The sequence below is a fragment of the Castor canadensis genome, chromosome 4 (assembly GCF_047511655.1).
Source record: "Castor canadensis chromosome 4, mCasCan1.hap1v2, whole genome shotgun sequence".
NCBI classification, from domain to species: Eukaryota; Metazoa; Chordata; class Mammalia; order Rodentia; family Castoridae; genus Castor; species Castor canadensis.
Genome location: NC_133389.1, coordinates 153,241,864 through 153,267,201, shown reverse-complemented (window position 1 = coordinate 153,267,201; position 25,338 = coordinate 153,241,864). Strand labels below are relative to the sequence as shown.

General features: G+C 35.3%; 1 protein-coding gene across 3 annotated transcripts in view; it reads left to right on the top strand.

The window, feature by feature from the left end:
- The window catches only part of Raph1 (Ras association (RalGDS/AF-6) and pleckstrin homology domains 1), a 186,086-nt gene that overhangs the window by 63,913 nt on the left and 96,835 nt on the right, over window positions 1-25,338 (top strand). For all 3 annotated transcript variants that reach the window (XM_074071466.1, XM_074071467.1, XM_020166710.2), the window contains exons 7-15: window positions 5,605-5,682; window positions 6,102-6,261; window positions 7,119-7,240; window positions 8,768-8,833; window positions 10,249-10,392; window positions 11,350-11,460; window positions 19,850-19,948; window positions 20,926-21,046; window positions 23,858-24,000. In XM_074071466.1, the coding sequence (XP_073927567.1) occupies window positions 5,605-5,682; window positions 6,102-6,261; window positions 7,119-7,240; window positions 8,768-8,833; window positions 10,249-10,392; window positions 11,350-11,460; window positions 19,850-19,948; window positions 20,926-21,046; window positions 23,858-24,000 (1,044 nt within the window). The remainder of the gene's footprint in view (window positions 1-5,604; window positions 5,683-6,101; window positions 6,262-7,118; window positions 7,241-8,767; window positions 8,834-10,248; window positions 10,393-11,349; window positions 11,461-19,849; window positions 19,949-20,925; window positions 21,047-23,857; window positions 24,001-25,338) is intronic.

The following is a 25,338-nucleotide window of genomic DNA, read 5'->3' as shown; positions in this document are numbered from 1 at the left end:
GGCCCCTCAGATGAGCCTTAGTCCTGATACTAATGTCAGTGCTCTCTCTTACCAGAGCATCTGGCTGTCGTGAAGCTGATCTGAGTATGTGTGTCCCTATCACCACCCTTTTCTTGGTGCTGGGACCTTTCACGTGCTAAGTATGTGCTCTATCATTGAGCTACACCCCCAGTCCTAGGTATTTACTTCTTACATACCTCTTGTGAGGCAGTCTGGCCTTCCCTACAAAAGAGCTGGTACCCCAGTTCCCAACCCTTCTGAGATGTCTGTCCACATTTAAGAACAGCCTGCAATGTTAGCCACCATTTTCTTTGCTTCAGAGAAAATGCTCTTACTTTCTGAAACTGACATTATGGTGGAATATATAAGTAGTTAGTCCTTTGAAAAATACCTCCATGATCTTGGAAAGCTAACAGTCTTTCTGAGCCTTAGTTAGTTGGTACAATGAATATAATAATACTAGCCTTACATCTCTTAGAGCATATCAATTTCATCAGAGGAAATAAATCAGTTGCTACTATTATTATCTTGGTTGTAAGCCGTGTTAAAGAACAGAGCACTTAATAGATATTGAATTGTGTATCACTCACAAGTTCTAGTTGAATCATTTTAATTTGTGGTTCTGGGATTTGAACTTGGGACCTTACACTCTACCACTTGAGGCTCATCTCCAGCCTTGGACCCTGATCCTCCTACCTATTCATCCTGTCTCCCACATAACTGGGATTACAAGTGTGTACCACCATGCCTGGCCCTATGTATAACTTTAACTTTTTAATTGTTGTAATCTGAAATATACTAGGTTGCAAAGAAACTGGTAGCCATTGCTTAGGCCCTTAATTTCATTTGGGTTTGCTCTGAATCAGTAAGGCCTCCATTTCTCAGAGAAAGACATCCACTAGCCCTCTCAGTAGCTATGACTCTTTCTCCAAGTACAGGTATTCTAATTTTTGCACCACAGAGGTTGTTCACACACCTTACAACAGGAGCGTTTGTTTTCATTTAATGAATCATAAAGTTTCACCCAGTTTTTGTTCTTTTTGTAAAACTGAGGAGGCTTGACATTTGATGGTTATTAATAGCTTACACAAGAGTTTTTCAGTAGAAAATGGGTGTCTCTTGCTCTTCTTAGAGGAGTAGAAGAGAAAGTTGTTTTTATATGTGAGCGGTATCTTTTTCATGCTATTATAAGACAGCATGAAGAAAGGCATAGTCAAAAGATAATGGGTAGGACACTTAAGACCTGAGTTGGTCAGCAGAGCTGGAGATGAAAAAAGCTTTGTCCTTGGTAGTAGTCCTGAACATAGGTTTGCACTGGTTTCATAAATAAACTATTGAAAGTCTTCTAAATATATCATCTAATAACCTGGATCTGTGCTGTATTACACAACACTAAGAGCTTAAGACAAATTCTTTTTTCCCCAATTGTTACAGGTAAGAGATAAGATTATGACTTAACTTGTGGGTAGAAATAAAACTCACAGAAGATCTTATTACCCATAGGAAGCATAAAATACTACGAATTGTGCAATTTGGTTATTTTCATTTCCAGTTTTGCTCCACTAATGATATTGACATACTAAAAGAGGTATTGTGATCAATTCTGTTTCCTCAAAAAGCTTCTAGCAAGGATTATCCTTGTAATAAACTAGAGAAGAATAAAGCAAAATTTGCCTATGTTGAAATTAAATAGGTAACTCTTAAACTTGAATTTGATACAGTTCTTACGTAGAACAATTTGTGTAGCTATTGATGAATAGCTCAATTTGGATTTGTTAAAACAGCCCCACCTACCTGCATGAAAAGATTTCATAGTGATGATTAGAAAGTAATTGATTTAATGTATGTTACTTGGTTGTGCAGGTCTCTTGTTTGTTTAATCTGCACAAACTGATCTATAAGTTTAAACCTATAATTGAAAGACTTTTTACATCAGTACTTCAAAAGATAACACTGTTGTATTGTATTTGACAAATAGTATTCTAAATAAAATGGAACCATGAAAATACTGCCTTTGTACTTACAACTAATATCAAAATATAATATTTAAATTTTTATATTCTTTCGGCTTTTAGACTTTTTAAGACTTTTTTTTTTTTAAGGTTCTGCCATGTATCCACGTATGCCATTCTAATATGATACTCAACAGTTTCGTTGCCTTAAAAATCTTCTGTACTCTGCCTATTCACCTCTGCTTCCTCCTTAACTCCTGGCAACCATTGATCTTTTTACTGTCTCCATAGTTAGAATTATACAGTACATCGCCTTCTTAGATTGACTTATTTTACTTACTAATAGGCATTTAAGACTCCTCCATGCCTTTTTGTGGCTTGGTAACGCAGTTATTTTTAGTGTTGAATAACAATCGATTGTCAGTATGCACCACCTCCATACTGACTGGAGGACATTCTTTGTTGCTTCCAAGTTTTGACAACTGTGATGATACAGCTTCTATAAACATCTGTGTGCAGGTTTTTTGTAGACGTAAGTTTTCACCTCATTTGGACAAATACCTAGAAAAATGATTACTAGATCATATGGTAGGAGTATGCTTTGTGAGAAACTGCTAAACTGTCTCCAAAGTGACTGTACCATTTTGCATTCCCAACAGCAGTGAAAAAGTTTTATTTTTCCACATTCCTGCCAGTATTTGGTGTTGTGTTTGGGATTTTGGTCATTCTCATAAATGCATAGTGGTACCTTGTTATTTTAATTTGCAATCCCATAATGACAAAGGATATTGACATCTTTTTAATGTTTTTATTTATTTGGTTGGTTTTTTGGTTTTTGCTTATTTTTTGAGACAGGATCTTATATGTAGCCCACACTGGCCTTGGACTCAGACGCACAATCCTCCTGCCTCAGCCTCCAATTGCAGGCGTGTGCAATCACACTTAATTTGGCCATCTTCTCATATGTTCACTTGCCGTTTATCTTCTTCAGTGAGATCACCAAAGAACTCCTGTTTTTTGTATTAAAAATTGGGTCATTCATTTTCTTTAGTTTTAAAGTTCTATTTTTGGACCATAGTCCTTGATCAGGTATAACTTTTGCAGATGTTTTTCAGCAGTCTATGATTTGTCCTCTCTTGCATATTCCTTTTCTTTCTTGGGAATACTGGGGTTTGAACCCAGGGCCTTGTGTGTGCTAGATAGGCATTCTACCATTTAAGTTACATCCCCCAACCCCTTTTTTTAACTTCATTTTTCAAATAGAGTCTCACCTTTATGCCCAGGTTGGTCTGGACCACAATACTCCTATTTATATTTCCTGCAGAGCTGGGATGAGTGCCATCCCAGCTTTTTATTAATTGAGATAGGGGTCTCATGAACTCTTTGTCTGGGCTGGCCTCAAAATGTAATCTGCACCTCCTGAGTAGCTAGGATTACAGGTGTGAGACACTACACTAGGCTTCCTTTTTTAAAAAACTTAAAAAATCTTTTCAGCTTTAAAGACATCTTTAAATTTTTGATGTCTGCAGATTATAAAGAATTGTCCATGTAGAAGTTCATGTTTAGCCAGCACCTGTGGCTCACTGCTGTAATTCTAGCTACTCAGGAGGCAGAGATTAGGAGGATTGTGGTTCAAAGCCAGCCTGGGCAAATAGTTTGTGAGACCCTATCTCAAAAAAAAAACCATCACAAAAAAGGGCTGGTAGAGTGGCTCAAAGTGTAGGCCCTGAGTTCAAACCTCAGAACCACACACACAAGGTCATGTTTGCATTCCAAATACACAAAGCATTGATTGATTTCATGTATCAGTTTTTCCTCATTAGAATTTAAGTTTCCTTTTCAGTGACATGAAGTGAAACTTGGAAATATACCTTGCTAGTGTAAAGATGAGGCAATGGGAAATGCCTTCCAGTGGCTTTTATGAAGCCAGACACTTGATAATTTAAAGTATTTCAAATTCCTTTATAGAGCCCTACTGTACTCATCAAAAATACAGATAGGGTTAGTAATTTACCTAATAATAATTTTATTTTTCTAAGACTCAGTTTTAAAAACTTGGAGGATTTTTTGTTTTGTTTTGTATTTTGGTGGTATTGGGGTTTGAATTTGGACTCTGGTTTGCTACGCAGGTGCTCTGCCACTTGAACAATGCCCCCAGCCCTGAAACTGAGAATTTTAATGACAGTAGTTCAAGTTTTCTTTTATAGTCTACTTTTAAAAGAAAAAATCTCATGTTAAAATGTAGTCAACATATTTTATGGTTTTATTTGTTTATTTGCATAAAGGATGGAAAGAATAGAATGATTCAATCTTTAGTCAAAAGAGTACATCTTATAATAAAACTGAATCTCATCTTACTCCTCTCCATGGTTAAAATAAAGTTCTTTTTTCTCTTCCTAATTGGTTTACAGATAGTATTTCCAGACTTTTGTTGTTATGCTAATTTTGGCTCCATTCATTGGAAGGGATCAGATTTCTGGCAAATGAGCTCACTGCCTTTCCTAACCACTGTTTTTCTGTTCCAAGGAGTAGTAAAGGAAGCCTGAAGCCAGGGAGAGACAGCCTAGAGCATGAAATGGAAAAAGCAGCAGATCAGAAATAATAAATCTATTAAATTAATTGAGCTTTTGGGTTTGGCCCTGGAAGCTTTAGCTTTTTAATGAAAAATAACACATGTATTCAGAGAAGATAAAATTTCGTTGACAAAATTGAAGTTTTTCCTTAAAAAAAAAAAAAGTACATCAGATGGCAATTTATATTTTTCTTAGATACTTTCCAAAGTCATCACAGCTTAGAAATTAATCCTTTATAAACAAAAGTTGACTCTTTTTTTTTTTTCAAGTGGAGATTATATTATGGCCTATTGCTGGAAATTACAAGTAAGTACTGATAGACTACTGTATGCTACTTTAGAAAAAAATAGACAAATAGTTTACTTTTAGTGGTTTTTTTTTTTAATAATTTTTACTACTATTTATAATTTAAGTTTTCTACAGTAGAACTTACTAGAAATTATTTGGAAGATTATATTTGGCATTTAAACAATCTAATCAGTGAATTAACAGAAGTAAGTTTGAATTTACTGGCATGACTATGTTGTACAATTTTCCAATGCAGAGTAAAACTTATAATATAAAGCAGTCCCCTCTGCTTATATTAGTATATTCTGAGAAGATACCTATAGTTGCAAATAAGTAGGTAATTTTTTTCTGTATATATTTTTGTGATGGAGATGATACATTTTCAGTATAACAGAATAAAACGTTAATGTGCAAAAGCTTGCCCATACTTTGTAGGTAGTGTAAGTTCATTATACTCATGTTTTCCAGAGCTTGAAATTCATCTGCTTTATATTTGCCCTGTCAAACTTACCAATTTACTTCATCACAGATTCTTTTCTTTTCCTCTAGAATATGGAATTTAATCTTATTGTAAGATATTTGCAAGTCTACTTGTATAAAAATGTTCCCTTCTTCACAATTTGTCTGCTCTCACTTTGTGAACAGGGCTATTTTTAAAATGTGCTGTGTGTAAGTGTGTTGTGTTATATTAGAGAAATTCAATTCTGGAAACATCCTTGAGGATTAAAGAAAGGCTTCTCAACTGTTCTCATCATCTAACATTAGTTTATCTGAAATACTTCTGTTCACAGGAAGAACAGGCAGCAAAATTGAAAGCTGAGAAGATCAGAGTTGCCTTAGAGAAAATTAAAGAGGCGCAAGTGAAAAAGGTGATTAGTTTAGGATTTTTATTAGTTTTATGGATTTATAAAGAGTTATCTTGTTTATATAATGTTCCTCTAATTTAGACAGGTGGAGGGGTATTCTTTACTGATAATATATTTTCACTATTTTTTGTGTGGTTATCATGCATTATGAAAGGAATACCTTTGGTTCTAATTCTCCTGAAAGAGTATAAAACAGAATAGGTGTAGCATAATAATCTTACCTATTATTATATATTTTAAAAGATTTTAAATTTATTTGGCTAGATTAATTGGTATTGTAACCTTTCTCTTTTAAAATCATTATTTGTGTTTTAATGTGTATTTAAAGACATTAACCAAAATATTATTCAGTTTTGGAAAAAATCCTTTTATAAAGAATGTCATTTTTGGTTTTCATTTAATTTCATTTTCACTTGTTACAGCTGGTGATTAGGGTCCACATGTCTGATGATAGTTCTAAAACAATGATGGTGGATGAGAGGCAAACTGTGAGACAAGTGCTGGATAACCTGATGGACAAATCCCACTGTGGTTACAGTTTAGACTGGTCACTTGTAGAAACCATTTCTGAGTTACAAATGGGTAAGTAATATCATTGCTTTAATTCCTAGTTAACTTCTATGTAATCTAAAGGGTTTTCATGTTGATTGAAGCATTTTGAGACATCTATATTTTTTTCTTTAAAATTACCAGGTCTTTGCCTTTTTATAATTTGACTTTTTTACATTATTTTTTTTCCTCGAGTATTTGGAAAGTTTTTTCAGGAAAAGGTCATTTCCATTTCACTTCAGATTTTAAAATTGTTAAAGCTAAGGGTTTTTTTTAAAGGTAACAAAATACTTTTTCCTAAAGACTTGTATTTATTTGCATTGTTACTGGTCTTTTAAAACCAGCATTTAACTTCCAGGAGAAACATAAAACACATCAACAAATTTCAAAGAATAAATATCTTGAACACGGTTCTTCAATGTATGTTCAATATATAAGGACATGATCTTTGATATCTAATTTGGAAACTAAAAACTACAGCTATGTTTAAAATTAAATAATGTTTCTGGATCAGAGAAGAAATCATCTTGCCAGTTTTTTTAATGTTAAGAACTAAATGCAATTGGAAATACTTATCAAAATTAGTAAAATGCAACTAATGTTGTATTTTTAAGGATGGGATGGAAAAAAACTAAAGGCTGAAGAGAGTTGTACTACAAGTCAGAAGACCTAGATTCTAATCCTAATTGTTCTCTATATCAGTTGTGTGACCTTTGTTAAGTCACTTCACATCACTAGGGCAGCATGTTTCCATGTTTGAAAAATGAGGGAAGACCAGATAATTTGTAAGGGCCGATTAAGATACTCTAGTCCTGATGTGAATTACCTCTCAAGATTTCATGCAATTCTGATAAATACTAATGAAATAGTGATATTCTATTCTGGGACAGAGAGAATCTTTGAAGACCATGAAAACTTGGTTGAAAATCTTCTCAATTGGACAAGAGATAGCCAGAACAAGCTTATATTTATGGAACGTATAGAAAAATACGCACTTTTCAAAAACCCACAGGTAAGACTGAATAACTTATGGGTTCTTTTAAATGTATGTTGTTATTCTATTACTGCTAAGTTAATAGAGTTAAAAGACTGACAACCATCTGACTAGAGCATTGCCGCTGCAAAACCCCATGGAAGCATTAATTACTACTACTGAGGTGGAAAGTAAGCTGAGACCCAGGTGTCAGGCATCAGAGAGGTTCCCAGTCCCACAGACCCAGGTGGGGTGAATCCTTGTGGTAGCAGAAGTAGCCCCAGGGAGTTACTAGGTTTCTGCACTCTGTAAATGCAGAGCTGTGTTGAACCCAGCAATTTGGTGGGTTTCTCATCTCACCAGGAAAAAAAAAATCTTATCTTTAGCCATTTGGAGTTAATACTTTGTTTATTTGTTTGTTTGTTTTGGCAGTACTGAGCTTTTAATTCGGGGCTTTTCACTTGGTAGGCAGGTACTGTACTGCTTGAGCCACACAGCCCTTTTTGCTGTAATTATTTTGGAGATTGTGTCTCGCTTTTTGCCCATGCTGACCTGAACCATGATCATCCTATTTTACATGTTCTGCCATAGCTGGGATGATAGGTGTGCACCATCACACGCAGCTTTTTTCTGTTGACATGGAGTATTGTAAACTTTTTTGCCCAGCCTGACCTGGAATCACAGTTCTCCAATTTCAGCCTCCCACACAGCTGTGATAACAGGCATGGATTACAGGTGTGAGCTACCAGTGCCCAGTTTGGATTTTTTTTTTAAATCCGAATAACCATGATTATAAATGTGTTCACATTCTAATATATGCTATTTGATTTATTTAGCAGCTTTTCTTATTTCACAATAATGTTTGAGTTAGTTTTCCCAATACCTAGACATTTTATAAATATCAGTGAGGAAAAATAGAACTTCACAATAAAAAGTAGTAATGAGAAAAATAGCAGTAGTGTTAAAAATATTGAATAGCTTATCCTTCAGACTTAATCGTAACACATCTTTCAGTGAAGAATACATACTTGGGAGTGTCAGCAGATCTTTTTGTAGGAAACGAAAAATAATTATACTAATAATGATTACAATTCAGGTTTTAGTCAAACCAAGCAAATGAGATTATAGTTTCACAGAATTGGGATTTTTTCTTAAAAAAACAAAGCATAAATTTTCTTCAAATGGATCAGCATGCCAGATCCAGCATCTAAATATAGGACAGGAAGGACATTTCCCTTACTTGTTGTATGTAATAGTTGTAAACTTTTCAGGGACTTTCAATGTAGCTTTTACTAGCTAATCCCAGCTGCATGTAATGTCACCTGAGGATCTGGAGAAGGGAAGTGTATGGAGTGATTCATAACAAGTGTTTAGACAAGGAAAGAGCTGGTATTGAGGATTTAATGATGGTGCCCAGGGAGCTTTTCAAAGGAGTTGTCCCCTTATTCTGCACTGGCAAAAATTGACCTAGAGTTGCTATTTCTCTAAAAGAAATCATATATGCACTGTGCCAGGGAAACAGTAGAATAGATTTATCCTTTAATTTTTATTTCATTGTTTTTCCAGAATTATCTTCTAGGGAAAAAGGAAACAGCTGAGATGGCAGATAGAAATAAAGAGGTGCTGTTGGAGGTATGGATCCCCTCTCTTTTTTGTCTGCATGTTTTAAAATTAAAACATTAAGCACCTTCTGAAGTCCGCTGTGTCAGATCTCCATATTTACAGTCATACGTGTAGCTGGAAAAGCCTATGTTCTTTGATAGCATGAGCGAGAGAATTCAGCTATGGGAACTTGTGTACCCACTGGGGGGCCTTTTAAAAATGACTCTTTTTGACAAGATATATTCTAGTGAACTAAAAGGTATAGCAAGTTTTTAGGGGTTGCCAAGTGGGAGGAAGGGCTGGTTGTGCCATTTTTATCTGCTTTTTTAAAGGAGAAATTTGAGTATAATTGACTTCACAAAGTATTTCAAGCCTTAGTAATAACTCAAGTAGCTTTTTAAAATTATAATCATTTTTGGAAAATCTCCTTATTTTTCAGACTGATAAATTTAAACATAACAGTTTCAGATTTTTGGCTTTTGCTGATTTTAAAGAATTAAAATCACAGAAGTTAGATATTAAAAGCTTGCACAAACTCTTACCAACAAGGCAATTAGGACAATAAAGATCAGCCCTGAGCTTTTCATAGTGATGGTAACTACAATTAAGAAAATCTTTATAATTTGTGATTTTTCTGTATTTTGAAGAAAAAGAAGTTAATTTAGGCTTAAAATGCCCTGTGTTAGTGTACAGTATTTTTCTTCTTTAAAAAATACATGATGATTTTTAATAGATTATATTTTTATCTAAACATAGAATTTAGAATTTTGAGTTTGTTTATATTTGTCCATCTCTGGTATTAAATATTTTAAACAGAGGGGCTGGGAATATTACTCAGTGGTAGAATAATTGCCTAGTATGAATGAAGCCATTGGTTCCATTCCTAGCACCAGAAAAACTTTTTTTTTTTAAAGAAAAAAGCAAATGTCCTATAATTGATACACTTTTTAAACTGTTATTAATCATTCACTTTTTTTGCTCTTTCTTTTTAACTCTATTCATGTTTATTTTAGCTTGACAGCTAATCTAATGTGTTGATTTGGACAGAGATCAAGTTTAATAGTTATGCTAGACCTGACATTTTTATTAAATTTAGTGTAATGATCCTGTTTAGAAGTTCAGTTAAATACTGTTATATGCAACTCAATTGATGTTTCAAGTTAGTTTTTCTTCAGAACAATGTTAAGTAAAAGTTCATAGGCAAACCTTATTATTGTATTTATGACTGGCATTTTTTACCTATTAAACATTTTAGGATTGCCATAGTAGTTCCAAAATAAATTCATAGTATGTTTAAAACAGAAAGTTATTGATTCAGGTAAAATTAGCATGGTTTTAGTACAAAACCGTTTTGGCTTAATTACAGTGTCATGCACCTCAAGTAGACACAACTTTTTCTGAAAATCTATGAATCATAAATCTTTCCAAATCATCTTGTTTTTTAGGAATGTTTTTGTGGAAGTTCTGTAACTGTACCAGAAATTGAAGGAGTCCTTTGGTTGAAAGATGATGGCAAGAAGTCTTGGAAAAAGCGTTACTTTCTTTTGAGAGCATCTGGTATCTACTATGTTCCCAAAGGAAAAGCCAAGGTGTGTGTCCCTTCTGTAGGCTTTTGAGCTTCCCTCACTATGCTGTTTATTTTTTAATTTGTAGCGAATATGCTATTGCTTCAGCTCACGTGGGGCACACAGAAGAAGGTTTTGCAAAAGCCAGCCTTGTGGGCCTGTGGGATCACCTGGGGTTGACCCCACACTGGAGGGCATGTGTTGGGGGCTCTGGATGACTGGGGTGGGGCAGTGACTGACCTGCTGCTCTCTTTCCGGGGCGGCTGGGAGCCAAAGCTGAAGATGCGTGAATACAGTTGTTTCGGCTTCTGTCAAAAAAAAAAAAAATGGTTTTGTTTACTAACCTATTGAAAGAAGAGGAAACTCAACATTTTCACTTCTGTTCACTAGTTGAGCTGATCTCAATTCTCTTATCAAATTTAAATCATGGTTTTAAGTGTTATTTTGGGGACACTTGCCAAAGTATTTTATTGGTTTTTGTTTGGGGACAATTACTTCCTTAAGATTATGACCATTTCAATCTTGAGTAATAATGCTTTTTGCTGTGCTTATTTAGGTCCAGGTCTAGTTCAAGCATTTTAAAGTATCCTCTATTCTTAGAACACTCCAGTGAGCATAAATTGTTGCCCCTCTTTAACTGATGAGGAAACTCTCAGTTGAGAATCACCATTTTTGAGATATGAATGATAAGCACGGAACTACTTGGTATTTGTAGAGTGCTCTACTTTATTATATTTAAAACACCATACTATATTTAAAGTAATCTTTAAAATGCCAAAGTTTCCAAACAAGTCAGTGTTCATTATGAATGGTAAGGCAATAAGCAAAATGGACTGACTGCCTTTTTAGTTACATTGTCATGTCTTCTGAAAAATAGCAGTAATACCTACTTAGTAAAGTTTTGAAAACAATTGCCAGGTATGATTATTTGCTTGTTTGCATATAATTATTAATTCAGTTTTTGGGGTGTTTTTATCTTAGGTCTCTCGGGATCTGGTGTGCTTTCTCCAGCTGGATCATGTCAATGTTTATTATGGCCAGGACTATCGGAACAAATACAAAGCACCTACAGACTACTGTCTGGTGCTAAAGGTAAGCACACATCTCTGTTTATTGGATACCTTTAAATAATTTTGATCTCCATTAAGTATACTATTTTTGCTTTATTCTACATAGGTTTGAAAAAGAAATAGTAGGTCTGTGGGTGTACTTCAGTGGGTAAACAAACACTTGCTTAACATTAAAAAGTCCCTGGGTTGGATCCCCAGCACCAGGTGGGTAAAAAAAAACAGGTAAAGGATGGTAAGGCAAAAAAACATGATATTCCACAACTGCCCTTGAGCCATTTGGCTCTAATTAGGTTAGTGCAAATGAGGAGTAGATGCTTATTGTAAACTTGGGCCATAATATATAAATGCCTAATTATAAATTTGAAACTGGTTTAATAGTTGACTTATTTTAGAAAATTTAGAGCTGAATATGAGAAACATATTTTGTTTTGGTTATTTTCTTGTGCTTACTCAGAAGAACCATCAGAGGGCACTGTGCCCAAGTTCAAAATCAGTTGGCAAGCTGGTCCAGAAATTTTTGTCTTGTTTTCCCAAACTATACTCATAATAGCCTATGGTATCTGTTACTAGGGAAGTTTTCTTTTCCTTTAATCAGGCTTTTGATCTTTTCACACTACTTGTATCTGTACTCTTGAGAAAAACAGATATTTTTATTTTTTTTGTGAGTGTGTGAGACAGGGTCTCACTATGTAGTTCAAATTGGACTTGAACTCATTATGTAAGCCAAGCTGGCCCTTGAAACTTTTGACTCTCCTGGCTCAGCCTCTGAGTGCTGAAATACAAGCATGGGCCACCATGTGCAACCTTTTATTAGTGTGTTTAGAGATCTAGAACATTAATAAAGGTAATATGCAAAGTTTAAGGGAAAATTAAGGAGATAATTAGGTTTTCCTCGTTGGCTCTGAGTAACTACGTAGGGTCTACATGTTTATATTATGTTTAGTTTTCTTTTCTCAGAATTGTCAGTTGAGTTTGAAGAATAGCATTTGATTAGGATTTGGAATGGAGTTTTCGTTGTTTTAATAAAATTAGATGTGTTATAATGGCAAATCTTTATTAAATAATACTTTCTTAGAGAATACCACTATGTTGCTCAAGTTAATTTCAGAAGGAATTAATTCTCCTGGGTTTTTTGAGACAGGGTGTTCATCGCAGGCTGGCCTTGAACTTGATTACCATCTCCTGAGCCCTGGGATTACAGGCATGCATCACTATGCTCAGCAAGAGCAAATAATTCTATTTTTTGACCCCCTCAAGAAATGATGTAGTTTTAAAGCTACAATTTTAAATAAACTTGTAATAATAACAGCAAGTTTTTAAAAAATTACAAAACAGGACACACATACACAACCTCTACTCTACCAATCTATAAGGCATTTTATTGCCTCTAAATGCTAATGAACTAACTCCTGAAATCTCTGCAACATCCAACCACAGGTACCCAAGAGTAAAACATTAAGGTTGAATGGCAGCACCCTACAGGGCAGATGTAATAACATGTATGGACATGAAAGAAGGCTGATAAGGAAATCTGACATAAAGAAGGGACTGAGAACTGTATATAGGAACCCTCAGACAGTATTAAGGATGGGGGTGGTGGGGTGGTGTCTACAGGATCAAAAAATTCTTAAAAAGTCAGTACAAAGTAACTTCAGACAGAAGTTTTCGAAATGACGTCCAAGATCCTCTGGGAGCCCTTAAGACCATGATGTCAAGACTACTTTTCTAATAATACTAAGATGTTATTTGCATTTTATATTCCTGTTCTCCCACAGATGTTTCACAGAGTTTTCTAAGAAGTTATAAAACTGTGATGGTATTTTTACTCTCTTGGCTAGTATATATGTGATATATTGGATTTGTGTGATCTTGTATCTTATTTTTTTTTCCTCAGTTGTGATTTCTAATAAGGTAAATATTGAATAGGTAGAAAAACTTCACTTCTCTTCTCTTACAGTACCATCTGAACCCAAGAATTAAACTGAGATAAGATAGATTGTCAAGCGAAAAGTTTGATCTAAGTTTTACATAGCATAGGAGCCCTCATAATGCAGTGAAGACCCAAAGAAGCAGTTAGAGTCTTTAGTTTATATGTAGGGCTAGACAAAGAATATAAGTTGTGAAAAAGCAGCTAAATTAGGTGAGGAGGCTTAAAAGATAAGAATTGTTTCAATAAGGTATGTATAGAATTCTCTTGGTTTCAACTTCTCATACTTAAGGATAAGGATGTTGTATCTTTCTGGTATACTGAGGGTGTCTTTCATATGGGAGTTTCATCTGTTTTTAAGGTCCAAGTGATATTTTTGTACCTGCTGTTTTCCAAGTGTCTAACTTAAATACTCAGTATGCCAGGAACATATATTTTATGCTTCATTCAATTTTGTAGCCATAACCTGCACAAATGACAATTATTCAGGGATCTGATATTCAGGAAGAATATGTTATTTTAGCAACCCATTGTGGTAAGAACCTAAATTCTTTCCATCTTTCCTTGTTCCACTCTCTTTCTACATGTCATTTCATTGCTAGGTTGGCTCACCTCACCAGTAGTGTCTGTTTTAACCAATATAAATTATGACCATTAGCTATTACAAGTTGAACATCACTAATTGGAAAAGCCAAGACACTAAATGCACTGAAATTCAGATTTTGGCTGGGCTAGGGATGTAACAGTGATTCTGTACATCTCCACCGCCCAAGTAGCTATGATTTTTAGGCCTGGCCAAGACATGTCTCTTTTTTTTTTTTCCCCTCTATGAAGTCTCTACTAGATTTTACCTATGTAAATATTTTAATTCTTGAACATATGAGTTCTGACAAATGAAACTTTAAAAAAAAGTGCTGCAGCAAGGGACAACATAATTGCAATTTTATTTTCCTGTTTCAGGTGTAGATATTATTTCTATTTATTTTTATTCATTGATTTTTTTCTTTTTGTTAGCATTCATTATTTGTACTAAGGGATTTCACTGTGCTACTTATGTACATGCATTCACCTCAGTCAAATTTACACCCTCTGTATCCTCCTGCTCATCCTGCTCCCTTCTTAAAACAATTTCAGCAGGTTTCATAGCTCTGTTTTCGTGCATGGGTATACAGTACTTTGGCCATATTCACACACCATCCTTCTCCTTTTCTTTCACCCTCTTCCCTCTCGCTAGTACCCACACCAAAACAGGACCTGTTTTACATTCCTGTTACTCATTTTTAAAGACTTGTTCCATGACTCACATCTTAATTCTAGCTGTTTGGGAGGTTGAGATGGGGATGATCATAATTGCAGGTCAACCTGGGCAGAAAAAGTTCATGATACCCCATCTCCTCAATGGAAAAGAGCTGGGCATGGTAGCATACTTCTGTCACCCCAGTTAAGGTGGGAAGCATAAACATGAGAATTGCTGTCCGGGCCAGCCTGGGCAAAAAATGACACTTTCCTCCAAAATAACCAGAGTAAGGGCTGCATGTGTAGCTCAAGCAGTAGGAGGCCTACCTAACAAAACTCCAGTACTCCTCTACTCCCAAAAAAGCCCCTAAATTCTGCATATGAGAGAACATGTGATATTTGTCTTTTGAGATCATCATTTTAAATAAAATAAACCAGCCAGAGAAAGACAAATACAAACATATTTATAGGGCTTGATCCTTTTGTCAGCTTCAGGTTGTATTGACTTGAGTCTGAGTCCTTCAGGTGAACTGCAGGGTGTGAGAAAGTTATTAGACACATTTTGGTAATTAGTTTTTTAAAAAGGGAATAATAAAAGTAATGATAAGAAAAGCTTATTCATGAAATGTGATAGTAGGGGAACAAACAGGACATGTGTTCATATATCTGAGATACACATTTGCTGGGACGTATGTCCACATGAAAAAATTTCTAAAATGAAACTTATGTTTTTAAAAATTACATAGTACAATTATTGTTAGAGTGGAGCTTATGTTAGCCAGATCTAAAATTTCATTCCTAAAGAAATGAGGCAGGAGTTTTTGCTCCCATTTCCTGCATGGGAAACAAGAAATGTTTCTCTTTCTCTTCCCAGCCCTACTTCTCTCTACTTTATCCTATTAATACTAAAATAAATCCTTGCTAAAACTTCAAAAAAGAAATGAGGCAAAGTAATTTATTTCAGTGTGATAGGAAGGGAAAAGTAGTTCACATTTAGGGGGGGAATGTAAACTTGAACTTCTCAAGCACTGTTACTAATAGAAATATGCAATATAGAATAATCATGGAAGTAGTAGGGTAAAGTATTATATCAGATTATTTTAAAACCCCCGGGCATGTCAGTTTCAAGCCTATATTTGTGTATGTTCCAAACTAATAGGTATTATACATTGTCATTTTCCTTTGGATTTTAGTGTTAAGCATCACTTTTAATTAGAGTGACAGGAATTATCATCTGAATCTTTTTGTGGTACTGGGTGAACTTAATTTTTGACATAAACAGAAATACAATCTGATAGCATAGTAGTAACCCAGAAATTCTTATTTTAGTGTTAAGTGTTTTATTTAATTCTCAAAATTTTTACCTTTTATCAGAGAATGGAAACTTTACAAATCCAGCATCATTTAAAATACAGTGGTGATCTTTCTTTCTTATAGTTATTTATCTATTTTGGAATCAATTTCCTTGGAATCTTTAAGAATCTAAATGTTAGCTGTAAATGCCTTATTATGTGGGAAGATGAAAAAGGAATTTTGAGGTTCTAAAATGAATTTCAAACTAGCAAGTAATCTGATGCTTGACTTACAGATATTCAATAATTTCATCATAGTACTCTTCTGGATATTATCCATTCCAAAGTTAGAAAGGTGAGGTGAGAATGGGAGAGGACAGTCTGTCTTCAGTTAGCCCTGATGTTCTATTGATGAAAATAAAAACAATGTTTTGTATAGAGAATGAATAGAAGCAGGATGCACATGCAAGCAGAGCAACTGCTACAGTTGAACAAACACCCATGCAGCACAGGTAGTCAAGAGTAGTTGTAAAGCCAGGCATGATGGTACATACCTGTAATCCCAGTAGTCAGAGGCTAGAGGATTGCAAGTTCAAGAACAGCCTGAGCTACATAGTGAGACCTTGTCTCAAAAATAAAATAAGAATGGTCATAAATCACCATAGAGAGAAGGGGGTATGATAAAGGCAGAGAGCCATCTGTAGCAGCTGGTCAGATCTCTGAACCTCACCTGGTTGGCAGCACTAAGAAAGATCCATTTCAGTCAGCCTGCTTTACCTCCTGCACATACTGGGGCTTCTTAAGGTCACGGACCTTTTCTGTTACACAAGCATCTAGCAAATAGTTCTTCCTTGATAAATATTTGACAGATGAATAAGTGAGGTAAAGGTTTTCCTTTTGTAGAAAAATCCATGCTCATTAACCTCTCTTCCCGTGCTCTTTCAAGATTGCTATGGCAATTTATTAGAATGTGATTTAGTATGAACATATTCTAAGAGAGGACCTGTATTGTCAGGAGAGAAAACTATTGGGTATTGTTTTGCTAACATTTTATTGTTGAAGGTTTGTTATTTAAAACTTTGACTATAGGCTTCAACAAGAAAATTGGTTTGGGGGGTTGAGGCGTGGCTTAAGAGATAAAGTGCTTGCCTAGCCAAGTACAACTGAATTCAATCCACTGTACTGCTAAAATGAAACAAAAATAAATAAATAAAAATAAAAGAAAGTTGGTTTTGATATTACATTTTATGTTATAATAAGGAGCTGAGCTCTGTAAAATACTGAATAGAGTAGAATAAATGGATTTATATTGTTTCTCTCACTGTAGAGCAGAGTGATTGATTTTTAACAATGCAGACACATAACTTTTATTGGTGGCTGACTATTCCTGCTACATAGGAGAACCTATTCAGATTGCTTATTTTACTGTTCTTATGGGTTTTCACAACCAATAAATGTGATTGGGAGTTTTACAAAAACTAAATTCTTTTTATTTATTTTATTTTATTTTATTCATATGTGTATGCAATGTTTGGGTCAATTCTCCCCGCTTCCCCCCCGTCCCTTCTCTTACCCCCCCAGCCCCTCACTACCAGGCAAAACTGTTTTGCCCTTATCTCTAATTTTGTTGAAGAGAGAGTATAAGCAGTAATAGAAAGGACCAAGGGTTTTTGCTAGTTGAGATAAGGATACCTATACAGGGAGTTGACTTGCATTGCTTTTCTGTACATGTGTGTTACCTTCTAAGTTAATTCTTCTTGAATTAACCTTTTCTCTAGTTCTGGTCCCCTTCTCCTATTGGCCTCAGTCACTTTAAAGTATCTGCATTAGTTTTTTTGCGTTGAGGGCAACAAATGCTATCTAGTTTTTTGGGTGTCTTACCTATCCTCATACCTCCCTTATGTGCTCTCGCTTTATCATGTGCTCAAAGTCCAATCCCCTTGTTGTGTTTGCCCTTGATCTAATGTCCGCATATGAGGGAGAACATACGATTTTTGGTCTTTTGGGCCAGGCTAACCTCACTCAGAATAATGTTATTCAGTTCCATCTATTTACCTGTGAATGATAATATTTCATTCTTCTTCGTGGCTGCAAAAAATTCCATTGTGTATAAATACCACATTTTCTTAATCCATTTGTCAGTGGTGGGGCATCTTGGCTGTTTCTATAACTTGGCTATTGTGAATAGTGCTGCAATAAACATGGGTGTGCAGGTGCCTCTGGAGTAACCTGTGTCACAGTCTTTTGGGTATATCCCCAAGAGTGGTATTCGTGAATCATATGGTAGATCTATGTTTAGATTTTTAAGAAGCCTCCAAATTTTTTTCCAGAGTGGTTTTACTAGTTTACATTCCCACCAGCAGTGAGGGGTTCCTTCCCCCCACACCCCACCCCATCCTCACCAACACCTGTTGTTAGTGGTGTTGCTAATGATGGCTATTCTAACAGGGGTGAGGTGGAATCTTAGTGTGGGTTTAATTTGCATTTCCTTTATTGCTAGAGATGGTGACCATTTTTTCATGTGTTTTTGGCCATTTGAATTTCTTCTTTTGAGAAAGTTCTGTTTAGTTCACGTGCCCATTTCTTTATTGGTTCATTAATTTTGGGAGAATTTAGTTTTTTGAGTTCCCTATATATTCTGGTTATCAGTCCTTTGTCTGAAATGTAGCTGGAAATATCTTCTCCCACTCTGCGGGTGGTCTCTTCAGTTTAGAGACCATTTCTTTTGTTGAGCAGAAGCTTTTTAGTTTTATGAAGTCCCATTTATCTGTGCTATCTCTTAGTTGCTGAGCTGCTAGGGTTCCATTGAGAAGGTTCTTGCCTATACCTATTAGTTCCAAAGTATTTTCTACTCTTTCCTGTACCAGTTTTAGAGTTTGGGGTCTGATATTAAGATTCTTGATCCATTTTGAGTTAATATTGGTATAGGGTGATAAACATGGATCTAGTTTCAGTAGAAAAACTAAATTATTTTAAAGCATCTTTTTTTCTTAAAATTAAACATACATTTAAACATTTTTCCAGGCAAAATATAGCCTTTTTTAGTTTTCAGAAAATGACTAGAAGGAACAATAGTAATCATAACCATTACATTGAAACTCAATGTGATTTAAAGGTTTTTCTTCCCAAGAAACTAGTGATTGAGGTCCATTGGAATTAAAATAGCTTCAATCTGTTCTTAACACTGCTTTTGTAGTCAAGGTCACATCATTCACTCCCCATTCCAGCCTCAGCTAACAAATAAGAGTGGGTTGTGAGAACTACTGATGATGCTGTTGAGAAGCTGCTTGTCCCAGTGGAAGGTGCACTCTTTGTTGCTGCTCCTGTTTCTACCTCAGCATCAGGTGTGGCCGTAGACTCTTGTCCCAGGTGCTCTGCTGTGTGTTTTATGTACCTGACCTCATTATTCACCTCCAGGGGAGCACTAGAAGCTTTTCTCACAATCTCATTTGGAGTCTCCTGAAGCCATGGTTTTAGTGGGTGCATCTCTATTTTTTCTTTTTTTCTTTTTTGGTGGTGGTGGGGTTTGAACTTAGGGCCTCACACTTGCTAGGCAGGTGCTCTACTACTTCAGCCACTCCGCCAGCCCTCAGTGGGTTCAAAGTAAAATCATACATTCCCTTCCCTTTTCTTAGTCTTACAGATTGAGAATTTTAACTAGATGGTTAACCTTGACCTTTGTTTCTTTTGAAATGTCTAAGAGATATTTGGGCATTTCCCATGGTGTGAAGGTTACTGTAACTTGGACATCTTGACTTAAAATTTAACACAAACTCTATTTTGTAAAAATATGTACAGGCTATTTTGTTTTTCCTCATGGCCATATGAAAAGTATTTATTATTTGGTCATTACTTTAATGGCCTATACCTTCTCAGGACACATTTAAGCTTTGATAGAGTTTGGTTTTCTTCAGTTCTCCAAGTGACTTAGTTGGATTTTGCCTTTAATCTTTCAGCATCCACAGATCCAGAAGAAATCTCAGTATATCAAATATCTTTGTTGTGATGATGTGAGGACTCTACATCAGTGGGTCAATGGGATCCGCATCGCAAAGGTAGGTTTTGTTTTGTTTGCTGATGGAATCATAAAGTCTTTAATTGTATAGTTTTGATTGTCATAACATGTGATTGTTTCATGTTCATGATTTTGCCAGTGTCTAGTTTTATTAGACTTAAGTTTCATGGGGTTTTTTTGTTTTGTTTTTTAACTGGGATTTGAACTCAAAGCCTCAATCCCTGCTTGCTAGGCAGGCACTCTACCACTTGAGCCAAGTCCCCTTTCACTTTAGTTATTTTTCAGGTAGGGTCACTCCTTTTTTGCCAGGCCCAGTCTGGACTGCAGTCCTTCTAGTTAAGCCTCCTGCAGAAAGCCCTGTGCTACTACATCCAGCTTTTTTGTTGAGCTGAGGTCTGGCCTTTGCACTGTGATACTCCCTATCTCCACCTCCCAAGTAACTGGAATTACTATGTTTTATGTGTTAAATGTCTGTTTTCCTTGGTGACAAGGATAAATTTTTCACTGAATAATACTGCAGGCAAAAGCTTGTAGTTGATTTTGGCTTTGGAGAATATATTATATTATTCTATTAGCATAGTTCAGCCAAGCAAAATAATTGTTTTTCCCCCCATGCTGAGGGTTGAACTCAGGGTATCAGGCACATACTATGCAAGTGATCTATCACCCACAGCCTGCCTGCAAAGTAAAGATTTTTAAAGTTAACTAATGAACATTTATTAACCAGATTGGGAACAGTGATCATGAATAGTGCTGAGAATCTGGGCCTGGATCAAGAATTTGGGGGAAAAATTTATTTATAATGAGCATAATCAAACTCATCTCTTGACTTCTCACTGCTCTTTTACAAATGAAGAAAAGTAAGAATAGGTTATAACTTACTGGTATTAAGACTTTTTAGAGTACTACAGGTATTAATACAAACTATTAGTATACAGAAATGTGTCCCCTTTTCCTACCTCGTCCTATATCATACCTAGTAAGCTCAGATGTCATAATATACTGCCTTCTGTTTAGTATGGGAAGCAGCTCTACATGAATTATCAAGAAGCCTGGAAGAGAACAGAGTCAGCTTATGATTGGACTTCTTTATCCAGCTCCAGCATCAAATCAGGATCCAGTTCTTCCAGCATCCCAGGTAGTTCAGAATGCCTCAAAATACTATATTACTGCCAATATGAGGTCTTTATTTGAGACTCTTAGTAGACCTGGTAATTTTATCTCAATTCTTAAAAACTAGAGCCATAGCTAATTTCGAAATTCTAATCAATTTGTCATTGGTTGGAGGGAGCAATATCATAGATCAGTTCACAAATGCATTTGAAATGGAAAATTACTATGTAGACTTCTAAATCTAGGAGTTTTGTTGTTTATATTACTGAAGTTTATCCAGAACTCACATATACTGCTAAAATACATGGGATGAAAATTGATTGGAGAAGTCTCTGTACTCAGAATTAATGAGAAAGCTGCCCTCCTTCCATACAGGTTTCCCAACATTTCAGTGGAATGGAACTACCTGGAGCTAGTTCAGAATTACAGTTAAGGAAGCCATTTAAGTCATCAAACTTTGTAATTTTTATAAGAAATCAGTGATACTCAAAAGAGGCTTTGAGATTTCTATACCCTTTAAACAATATGTTGTGTTCGCATCTTAGATTAAATGCCTCTTTCCTTTCAAAATGTTCTCCAGATGATGTCCATGTCGCTCAAAGCAGAATTTTTTCATTGTTCATTGATTAAAAACCTATACAACTTGGTTTCGTCTCTATGTAGTCAAAAACAAATTTAGAATAGTAACATGTAATGTACTCAAAACGTGACGGGAGTATGTCAGAGGACACAGGAGCCAACTTGAAAGAATGCCAGTGGTCAAAAGAACAATTTGAGCAATAAAATATGTAATATAGAATTATAACCGAAATTATAAAATAAATATTCACGAATCCAAACAATAAATCACCGACTAAATAAAGAGAGGAGAAAAATGTTCCTTACAAAAGGTTTCTAAATGACTTATGGAGACACTTTGACCTCAGGAGGTAGACCATAACTCTCCACTGCTTAAGTGTGGGCTGTCCACAGTGACTTACTTCCAAACAAAGAGCAGTGAGCTAGGGAACAGTGACTTCACAATGGAGAAATCTGACACACAGTACTTCAAGTGATCAAGAGCAGTATCATTAGTCATATGTCATACTGATTGCAATAATTCATTGAGAATTACATTCATTGATGTAATTAAATTAGAATGATGTAATTAAATTAGAATGATTTAATTAAATTAGAATGATGGAATTTGGCTTCCTCTCCAAATCCCATGACCTCCATCTAATCAAGAGAACAAGATCAGACAAACCAAAATTGAGAGGTACTCTGACAAATACCTGGCCAGTAGTTCTTAAGACTGTCGAAGTCCTCAAAAACAGGAAAGTCTGAGAAACTATCAGAGGAGACACTAACTGCAGTGTCATATTCTGGACCAAAAAATGGACATAGGGGAAAACTAATCAAAGCTGAATAAAGTGTGGAGTTTAGTTAATAGTAATGTACCAGTGTCATTTCCTTAGTTTTGACAAATATACCATAGAATGTAACATGTTAATAATAGGGTAAAACTGTATGCCAGGTGTATAAGAATTCTGGGATGTGAGAACTGTAGAACTTCTGTCCTAGCATTGTAATATGAAAATATCTAACGTAAATATATAAAACTATTCTAAAATAAGACATTCATTCAATTGAAAAAATACTCCTAGAAGATGGATTACAAAGAGCAAGAATATGTAGCAAGTAGAATTTTAGAAAGGAAATTAGGGATAGAAGATTGAAAAAAGATGGATAATATTTTTTAAAGTTTATATAATGCTTGATTCAAGTGTTTCTATATACTATTTTATGAAGTAATATAATGCCTTTTCCTATTCCAGCATCATTCATGTACTTTGTATAAAAGTATTAGGTAAGCTTTTAGTGTAAATCATATAGTGCTAGTGTAATCAGATTAATGCTGAAGAGAGCTCAAGGATTCATGTTTTCCATCCTCTTGTCTTATAGGCAGTTATCCCCAAATATTAAACAGAGATGATAAATGAGGCTAGTGAATTTTTATCATATTGCTTACATTTTTCACCTTAAAGATAGTCTCGACTTTATCCAAAGGAATTTGGGTTTAAGATTTCTTTGGGGCTGTTACTATCTTTGACTAACTTGGCTGGATTTGCTTAATACTACATTCTAATAATATTTGCCCATCACAAAGTGATCATAAGAAATCAGCTTTAACATTTGAGTCTCCACTAGATGCCAAGTGTCAAGTAAGGTGCATTCTTATGACCTAGAGTTCTCAGCTCAGATGAGTGAGAGGCACTGTATTCTCAAAGGCAATCCCTCTTTGCCCTTCTCCCCAGCCTAGAGCCAGCCTACAGCATGACTGCTCCTCTAAATTCCCAGGAAACACTTTCATTTTTTTTCCTCACATGGAGGACACATTAAAACTCTTGTTGATTGGTAGGAAAAGGAAGTGATCATCTTACATTGGCCTAAATTCCTAAGTTACAACTCTGTGAATGCCTGGAAAAGCCTGATTCTCAATATAGTAAAAATTCAGTTGAAAATTGTTTACTCCTTTATTGATGGTTCTTAATTCTTTTACTTGTTGGGAGTTGATTCATGCAAGACACACTGAAAGGATACCAATAATACATGACCATTAGTGTAATTATCAGTCTCTCATGGTGAACTATTAAATAAGAGCTGAGATTTCTAGGAACTCTAATAAGGAAAGTTTTCTAGTAGAAAATACTGGTTGCTTATAATGAAATGAAGTTGAGTAAAATGAACTTGTTGCTGTTCTACATTGCATTTGACCTTGTATTAAAGATTTAAATGTACATATTCATACTGTCAGAATGGTGATTGACAATCTGTTTAAAAACTATTTTAACAGAATCCCAGTCAAATCACTCAAGCCAGTCTGATAGTGGAGTTTCTGACACACAACCAGCAGGACATGTCCGTTCTCAGAGCACTGTCAGCTCCATCTTCTCTGAAGCCTGGAAACGAGGCACTCAGTTGGAAGAGTCCAGTAAGGTAACACTCTGGTTTAATTTACATAGGAAAATCTGTGGCATTCTTATCTGGTAGTATTTTAAGCTTCCTTCTTAGATCCTTTTTTTGGGAGAGGAGTGGGTAGTTGGGGTTGAACTCAGGGCTTCACACTTGCTAGGCAGGTGCTCTACCATTTGAACCTCTCTGCCAGACCTGTTTTGTTTTGGCTATTTTTGAGATAGGATTTCACAAACTGTTTGCCACATGGGCTGGCCTTGAATGTCCATCCTCCTCATCTCTGCCTCTCGAGTAGCTAACTAGCACCCAGCTTCTTAATTCCTTCTTCCTAATTGTAATGGGGTAAAACCATTGCAGAGAGACATGTTGATTTGACTTCCTGAGAAATGAATATTTACAAATTAGCTCTTAATGACATAAGATCTTTGAAAAAAAAAAAAACTAAGTTATTTATAAACTCATTTACCAGTGGCTCAAAACTTTAAGATAGGACTCTTTCCTCCTTTCAATCCTTAACCAGTCAGCTGGAACAATAACATGTAGTGCCAATACCCTATATATGTTCCAGAAAAGCTGCCTCTAGTTCTTCATTCATTATTTATTTAATTTATTCAGATCCACTTTTATGATTTTTGGCATTTTTCTGGGCATTGTTGAATTTTTTCAAATTATGTAGAACACTAAATTCAAATCATTCCCCATAAGGTTTTGGATTACTAAGCCTTACATAATAGATTATTCAGTGACACTGAACAATGGGTATAATTATTACAGACCGTAGTGGTGAAAAAAAAAAAGAGAGGTGTGTCCTGGCTATAGTCACTATTTCAAAGTATGAACAGTGTAGAACCAATGACACCCCTGACTGGGTTTTTGTTGCATAATAATTTAGATTTTTGTTGTTGTTCTTTCAATCTGAATCAGTCATACAAATGCATTCACAAATGAGAATTAAATGAACACTTATTCTTTTATTTATTAAAACAAAGTATTACTCAATTTACATATGTAATTAGTTGATTAAGGGGGTGAGGAGGCATTAGTTGCCCAGTGTTGGGTGATGCAGTTTCCTTCAGAAATTAGTATTTGAGAGTTGGTTCTAATGACCTAAAGTCTCAGAAAACTGACAGTCTTACTCCTTTATCAGAAACTCAGACTTTTAAGAAGCAGTTCTCTTTCCCTTTCCCCCGTCAGTCAATTTGGATGGAGCTAATACTCTCAAAATGTACGAGATAAACTGGTTTACATAATTCAAATGTCTGAAGAAAAATTCTTAACCAGATTAATAGTGATACCCGTGTACATTTTAAGTTACAGAACTAATTATTACATGTAAGTTCAAGGAAAACAAGGCTAAAGTAG